Here is an 8,545-nt window from a genome sequence, read left to right as displayed (position 1 = left end):
CTAGGCTCTCTATGGTTGTTTCTATCTCTATAGGATTCAAAGGAGAAGTTGGATTTTGGATGATTTCTGAATTTCTGTCTTCGGGTCGCATGAATTAGGGATTACTCAAAGACCATGACATGGTCAGCCTGTTAACACGGTGTGAAGAGTACTTATCAGACTGTACAATGCCACATATAAACCGAAAACTGGATCAACCCATCCTTCCGAGAGCTGTGTCTTGGATGCTGAGTCAAAGCTTTCCTTAGCACAACTCCCCTTTTGAATTTATGACAGTTGATCTTCCCTCCAGAACCTTCCTATACTTAACATTGAGAATGAACCTTCAAATACTGTTTTCTTTTGTTTTTTAAATCTCTTGTGCATTGGATTGGTGTGGTTGTATTTTTTATGCAAGAACACGGCTCGTGTCTCCGTGAATGTGGAATACATGCTTCAACAAGAAGTGATCAAATGAACTTAATGTTATTTAATTCATACCATTCTTGGCACAGTTGCTACATGATGTTAGCATGGTTCCATTAAGAGCTCCGTGGAGCCATGCTAATGTTGGCTAACGTTTATTCCCAAATTTTCTAGCCACAAAACATAACAGATTCAAGTCTCCCAAGATTATTTCCATCCAGGATCTCATATTTCCTCGAGCTACACTGTGCAGCTCTGAACGAGTACCACATAATCTACAGCACAGTTTCTACTGTAGATCATTCAGGAGATATTGCAGAAAATTGCAAAACGTGCTAACTTTGTCACTCTCTACAGAGTGTCCAAAAATCTGCAGATTCTGGGAAAGATGACTCTTTCTCTCTTTGTTTTCAGCTGCCCGGCAGCGATAATTCTCAAAAAAAAAAAAAAAAAAACATCCTTTAGAGGCTCAGCTACACCTCAAAAGTTCAAAGAAGTTTGTTTTTTTTCACCCTTCTGTGGGAGTTCTGTGGGAGTTTTACTGTCCTTTAAAAGTTCAACAGTGATATACTTCTATGCGAGCTTGGTTTCGCCTTGCCCCGGACAGGCATGTGGTAACGTAACTCTCTCCAGAATCGCGCAGACGGCGAGATGGAAGCCAGGGGCTCCTCCGTCTTTGTGGTCATCTCCTCTACTCTGAGTCCCTCTGTCCCTTCACTCTTTGTGCACCACGTCCATCTTCTCTTCCTCCAGGCTTGCACGGCCCCCTGTTTCTCTCTGAGGAGACGCACGGAGAGAGGGAGGCATTCGGGGTTCGACACCTCCTCCAGTTCCAGGAGGACCGCTTTGAGAGAGCCCTCCAGGAGGACCCGGTGGAGACCCGCTCTCTGCTCCATCCACTCCACTGCCTCTGGACTACACAGAGAGGACGAAGTGTAGAGAAGCAGGAGCCTACGACAGCGCGCCATACTGTCCTCTACAGCATCCACCACCGCTGGAGAGAAGAAAGAGACCAAGAGAGAGGATGGAAAAAAGAGAAAAAGACCTGAACTTTCCGCTAGTTCTGCTGATTCACAGATCTGATGGGTAACACAGAACAAGCAACCACAATGTCAGTTGATCTTTTCTAGGTCAACCGCATGAAAAAAGAAAAACAGAACAGTAAAGACAGAGAGGGGAACAGAGAGAGAGCGAAAGAGAGCGATAAAAGAATTCCAACTAAAAGCTTTATGCACAGAGCAAACGATGACAATAACTGAATCAAGAGGAGATTTCTTTCTTTAGTTCTTGGTCATTTAAATGTCTTTATCTGTGACTCCTATCTCTCTCTCTCTCAAACTAAGGCTTAATCAGCACTCTGTGTCGGAGAGGCCTGGTGGAAGGTGGTTTTACCTTCTCCAGGGAGACTGTCTCTGCCGAGAATGAAGAGCTTGTACCCATAGTGACCTTCCAGGACTTCAGGTAGTGTTTTCAGAGCAAACAATTCTGCCTTTCCACTAGAATCACCCCCAAAGACCCGTGGATAAGCCACATACGCGTCATACAGCTTCCCGTCACTGTCTGGATGAGAGAGAGAGGCAGAGAGAGAGTGATTATTTCTGATTATTTTCCTGATTTTTTTTTTTTTTTTACCATTTTTTTACCATTCCTTAAGCACAGTTTTGAAAACAGGGCACTGCCTTTCAAAATACCACACTTATGAACCAGTTGATTAAACACGGCCATCAGGTGTACAGACGCTTAGGTGCTTACAGTTTTTTACCATTGCTTAAGCGCAATTTTGAAAACAGGGCAACCTGTTTTTCAGTGTGGAGAGCAATACATATTGTCATCAGTGTGCAGCACTGGTCTTGTGTGTTGTGTATGGTCAATATATTTATGTGCTTTACTCTAACAATATCTCTGAAAAAAATCAAACGCAGAATATATCATTAGAAAAGTAGAAATGTTAAAAGTGTTTTAGATTGAGCATTGCAGTGTGTAACTGGTTCAAACAGAATTGGATCGTATGAACCATATGTGTGGGCCATACGGTGACAAAGCTGGGTTTTTATAAATTACTGTATAGTTTTGAATGAAATGTTTCATTTTTCAAAAGATCTGAGGTGTTCTGCTACTGGTGTGTGTGGTTGTGTGAATTGTGTGCAGTGTTTTGACAAAATGAGCCCTGTTTTCAAAATTGCGCTTAAGCAATGGTAAAAAAACTGTAAGCACCTAAGCGTCTGTACACCTGACGGCCGTGTTTAATCAACTGGTTCATAAGTGTGGTATTTTGAAAGGCAGTGCCTTGAAATGGCAAAGAAGTGACATCATATTAGATTTCTGTGTCTAATGTGGAGAAGTGTGTTTACTGTGTGTAGTGTTTTGCAAAAAGTGTGAGGCTGAGAATGTGCTTATAGTTGTGCAGATCTGGGCTGAGGTTTTGCTCCTGGAGTGTCAGGTTTCACTACCTGTGTGTTATTTTTAAATTTAGTGTGTAAGCAATCCTTAACGCTGTAATAATCAAACCAAACTATCTAACTGCAGCGAGAAACAAACTGGCAGAACATCACATATGACTTTGTACTTTGACCATACCTACAACAAACAGCTGACTTTAAGAAGATCAAGATATGCTTGCTTTGATCCATCTTTCTATCATGGCATTTCAACATTTCAATCTGACTTTCTCTTTCTCTCTCTCTAACTCTCTCACTCTCTCTCTCTCTCTCTCTCTCTCTCTCTCTCTCTCTCTCTTTCTCTTTCTCCTCTGCCTTGGGTCTGTATGAGAGAAAGTTTAGAGGTTGGCTAGCACATTAAATGTGTTGCACCTGTTGTGGTTGAGTGACATTTGAGCCAAATAGGAAAAAACAAAATGTTTGAAAGCTCATTCTCAGGAAGGCAGGAAGTGCCTCACTTGTGCAAAGTTACGTATGTGTGATGTGTGATGTGTGATGTGTGTGCGCGTGCGCGTGCGCATGTGTGTGTGTGATTTTGTATGGGCACTGGCATGTCTGTGTGAGCAGGATTATGTCAGCATGTGTAAAGTGTGTGTTTACGTGCTTCATGAAGCCTTGAAGGATCTACCTGTGCTAGCATAGAAGAATGGAAAGACACTCCTGAATCCAAGAGTCAACTCAACCTTGAACATGCTGTACAGGGTCACTCCCAGTGTGAACAGACATGCCATCAAACCCAGAAGAAGTCCAATGGGCAGGAGCAAATTTGGTTCTGTTTATTTAAAAGTAAAGGCAGTAAAACAGTAAGTGCACATACACACACACACACACACACACACACACACACACACACATACACATGCACACATACACATGCACACATACACACATACACACACACACACACACACACACACACACGCACAAACACACACACACACATAAGCACACCAGGCTGTTCTTTATGGGGACAGTGTAAAGTTACTGACCCAATGAGTTTGTGGACACCACATTCTTGATGTTACTTTGTACTAGCACACTCCATTAAGGTCTTGTTGATAAGCAGAAGTCAACTGAGGTGTTGTCAGAGAGGGCAAAGAAACATTTTTTACTGTTGCTCTGATGGTGGTTTATGTAGTGGGAACTGAGATCAGGCTTTGTTCTCTAACCTGCAGGCAGGAGTACGAATTGGCCGGTGGGGCAGCCTAAGTGGCTGGACACCACACAAGTGAAGTTCCGATTGAAGTCGTACTGCAGTACTTCTGAGAACCACAAGAGGCGCTCCAACCAAATGCCATCCTTGGTTCTGTTTTGACTGTCGAGAGAAAAAATTAAGACATAAAGGTTTGAATGACTGTATCAATCCATCGGTATATAGTGAACTCTCTCAAATATCTGCAAATATGTACAGTCATAGAGTGAGAGTTAGGGTTAAGGTTAGACGCTGATACGTAGACACATTCCTGTATTCATGTCCGAACACAAGCAGATCTACTTACTTGACTGGTTTCTGGTGGAGACGATCGGAGGTGTCAAATGATACAAACATCTCCTCACCCTCATAGTTCTCCTGCCACATCACATCAGCTGAGCTAATATCCTGACCAGGAACAAACACACGACACAGCTTACCGAAGGGGGCACCTGCAAACACACACACACACACACACACATATTAACATAACACAGCTTTCTGAAGGGGACACCTGCAAATACACACACACACACACTACACCCACATTAACACCACACAGCTTACTGAAGGGAGGACCTGCAAACACACACACACACCACACACACACCACACACACATTAACACCACACAGCTTACTGAAGGGATGACCTGCAAACACACACACACACACACACACACACACACACACATTAACACATTAACACCACCCAGCTTACTGAAGGGAGCACCACACAGCCACACACGTGCACACACACACACACACACACACACACATACACACACACCCATGTTAACATGAAGTGGCAGCTCACCCAGGTTTGCTTTGATGTCCTCGTTGCTTGGTTCAATCACCTGCGGCCTCAGTACATACTTCTCTGGATCCGAGACAAACAAGCAGAGACGCTTGTGTGGAAATGCACTCTGAATCTGACATCATGCAATGCTCCTCACTTACATGATTAAATAAATATATTAATATGTGTGTGTGTGTATGCATGCATGCGTGTGCATGTCTGTGTGTGTGTGTGTGCGTGTCTGTGTCTGTGTGTGTGTGTGTGTGTGTGTGTGTGTGTGTCTGTGTCTGTGTCTGTCTGTGTGTGTGTGTGTGTGTGTGTGTGTGTGTGTATCTGTGTGTATGTGTATCTGTGTGTATGTGAATAGCACCAAATCCCATTCTAAAAGTTATAACTGCACAGTGTTACTTCACACAACACTGAAGTGAAAACATTTGGTTGTCAGTTGCTGCCTTCAGTTATCCACCCACTTCGGGTTTGGGAGAGAGAGAGAGACGGGTAGACAAGATCTGAATACACTCCATAATAGCAATTTCTCAAACTGAAGTGTTTTGTAGCATCATTTCAATCGTTTTCATACGGACATACATGAAAGCAACAACTGCAACCCAAACGTTTTTTCTGCTGACCGGTCATCAAACGTTTTCTGTTTCCGTTAATTGTCGGGCCACTTCTGCTTGGCTAAGGGGACTTCTTTGCTTTGTCTGTTTGAGATAACAGCGCACGCTTACAACTGAATTTGCGGCTCTGTTATCGATTATTTAAATGTAAAAGCAAATATATGTTCTTCTTACCGTTGATCTTACACTCAATGGTTTCTGCCATCTCGCTGGTGATTTCCCCAAGTTGAAAGGTCATTCTGCAGGTATAGAATCCAGCATCTTCTGGAGAGACATCACGCAGGAGCAGAGCCCCCCTCACGAACGCGTACTTGTCGTTCTCCTCGAGGAGCTCACAGCCCTGAGAGAGGGAGGGAGAGAGAGAGAGGGAGGGAAAGGGAAAGGGAGAGGGAGAGGGAGAGGGAGAGGGAGAGAGGGAGAGGGAGAGAGAGAGAGAGAGAGAGAGAGAGAGGGAGAGAAGGAGAGGGAGAGAAGGAGAGGGAGAGAAGGAGAGGGAGAGAGTTATGGGACATATTATGGGATAGATATTTCATTCATGTCCTTGACATCACAACTGTAAAACCCCATCCATCCAGAGAAAAAATGACCAAGATAAACACTATTTCAGCCCAATTATGTTTAAATATTTCTTTTGTTCTAGGCAACATTATGTTAGTGAGATGTAGACTTTGATAGTTCCAGTTACAATAAAAAATCTCTCCACCAGGATGCAAAACTCAAAGTAAAGCAAAATTCTATCTATCTATCTATCTATTGATCGATCGATCAGTACTGTGTGTTGATTGATGGTAAGAGAAAAGTCAATTCAATCCATTTTGAATTAAATCCGTTACACAGAAAAGTGTGGGAAAAGCGAAAGGGTATGAATACTTTCTGAAAGCACTGTTTAATCCTGTATAACCCTGTAATCCTGTATAACTCTGTATAATCCTGTATAACTCTGAATAATCCTGTATAACCCTGTATAATCCTGTATAACCCTGTATAACCCTGTATGACCCTGTATAATCCTGTATAACTCTGTATAACCCTGTATAACCCTGTATATACCTGCATAACCCTGTATAACCCTGTATGACCCTGTATAACCCTGTATAATCCTGTATAACCCTGTATGACCCTGTATAATCCCGTATAATCCTATATGACCCTGTATATCCCTGTATAACCCTGTATGACCCTGTATAACTCTGTATAATCCTGTATAACCCTGTAAAACCTTGTATAATCCTGTATAACCCTGTATAACCCTGTATGACCCTGTATAACCCTGTATAACCCTGTATGACCCTGTATAACCCTGTATAATCCTGTATAACTCTGTATAATCCTGTATAATCCTGTATAACCCTGTATAACCACTGCTCCTGCATCTGGTGTGTGTGTTCACTACTGGTGTGTTGGATGGGTTAAATGCAGAGGACAAATTCACTGCTCACTGTTCACAGTGCAATCACGGAAACTTAAACTTAAACTTATGGCCCTGTATAACCCTGTAGAACCCTGTATGGCCCTGTGTAAAGCACATACTGACACACTGACTCATGAATACAGACGAGGGCCTTTACCTTGTACCAACGTATAGAGAAGCTGTCCACGTGCTTTGTGTAGCTCCACAGGGGACAGACCAGCATTTCGTTGACTAGAGCTTGCAGCGTCTGATCCGTCGTCTGTGTTCGACCGCACTCTCCTTCTCTTGTCAGCTCCACGTGCAAGACAGACGTCTGTTTGTAACAGCGTTCAGGTGTCCTGTTCAAACACAACGCATTAAGACCCCACACAGAGAAAAGTCTGTTTGTAACGGTGTTCAGAAGTCCTGTTCAAACACAACACATTAAGACCCCACACAGAGAGAAGTCTGTTTGTAACGGTGTTCAGAAGTCCTGTTCAAACACAACGCATCAAGACCCCACTGACAGAAGTCTGTTTGTAACGGTGTTCAGAAGTCCTGTTCAAACACAAAACGTTAAGACCCCACACAGAGAGAAGTCTGTTTGTAACGGTGTTCAGAAGTCCTGTTCAAACACAACGCATCAAGACCCCACTGACAGAAGTCTGTTTGTAACGGTGTTCAGAAGTCCTGTTCAAACACAAAACGTTAAGACCCCACACAGAGAGAAGTCTGTTTGTATCAGCGTTCAGGTGTCCTGTTCAAACACAACATGTTAAGACCCCACTGACAGAAGTCTGTTTGTAACGGTGTTCGGAAGTCCTGTTCAAACACAACACATTAAGACCCCACACAGAGAGAAGTCTGTTTGTAACAGCGTTCAGGTGTCCTGTTCAAACACAACACATTAAGACCCCACACAGAGAGAAGTCTGTTTGTAACGGTGTTCAGAAGTCCTGTTCAAACACAACACATTAAGACCCCACACAGAGGAAGACACAGAGATCAGACTTCATCTCTCTGCTACATTTTCTTACTGTTAATTTTGCGTGCAAACATAAAAAGATTACATATCTAATGCTGCGCAAAAGCTGAAGGGTGAGTGGAGAGAGCTAAAACAGTAAAATGTGTTTGAGTTAGAGTGAAGACTGGCTGGGAAGTCCAGCTCTGCGGTGACATTACTAAAACTCTTATTTGTTAAACAAAATTCTTTTGCTGACACCTCATTTTTTGTCAACACTTGACAGTGTAAATGTTTGCAAACGTTTAAAAATTAAGTCTGCAGCGTGGGTAAGAAATAAAAGTGGTTAAGTGGATAGTGGTTTGGGGGGGGGAGAGAAATGAAATCAGTAATCTTTATCCTCTGAGCGGCTTTATGTCAGTGTTGTTTGGTGGGAAAAGGGAAATGAAGCGGGTCAAAGGCTTTTTAAATAGGATCTGTAAGACTGGTTAGAGACAGAGTCAAAGTGGACTGATGTGGTCAAACTGATGATAACTACTGATACGTTTTTAATGTATTGGTAACTTTTTATTTTACAGTCCGCTAATTACCAGGTATTAACTAGGAAATAAGATGGCAATAGAATACAGTTGTTAGGATAGGAGGTACTGAATAATTTCCTGGTAAGTACATAGAGACCTACTACAAAACTTGATTACAACAACCCTAACCCAACCCTAGCCTTAACCCTAACCCTAACCAT

General features: G+C 42.8%; 1 protein-coding gene across 2 annotated transcripts in view; it reads right to left on the bottom strand.

The window, feature by feature from the left end:
- Window positions 1-454: 454 nt before the first annotated feature.
- Window positions 455-8,545, bottom strand: part of zmp:0000000936 (interleukin-1 receptor type 1) — a 17,345-nt gene continuing 9,254 nt past the window's right edge. For both annotated transcript variants that reach the window (XM_030787653.1, XM_030787654.1), the window contains exons 4-11: window positions 7,021-7,201; window positions 5,627-5,792; window positions 4,851-4,913; window positions 4,343-4,487; window positions 4,013-4,158; window positions 3,472-3,615; window positions 1,798-1,965; window positions 455-1,399 (exon numbers count right to left, since the gene is read on the bottom strand). In XM_030787653.1, the coding sequence (XP_030643513.1) occupies window positions 954-1,399; window positions 1,798-1,965; window positions 3,472-3,615; window positions 4,013-4,158; window positions 4,343-4,487; window positions 4,851-4,913; window positions 5,627-5,792; window positions 7,021-7,201 (1,459 nt within the window). In that variant the 3' untranslated portion in view covers window positions 455-953. The remainder of the gene's footprint in view (window positions 1,400-1,797; window positions 1,966-3,471; window positions 3,616-4,012; window positions 4,159-4,342; window positions 4,488-4,850; window positions 4,914-5,626; window positions 5,793-7,020; window positions 7,202-8,545) is intronic.

The sequence above is a fragment of the Chanos chanos genome, chromosome 10 (genome assembly GCF_902362185.1).
Source record: "Chanos chanos chromosome 10, fChaCha1.1, whole genome shotgun sequence".
NCBI lineage: Eukaryota > Metazoa > Chordata > Actinopteri > Gonorynchiformes > Chanidae > Chanos > Chanos chanos.
Note: the sequence above shows the minus strand (reverse complement) of the source record. Positions and strands in the feature narration are given on the sequence as shown.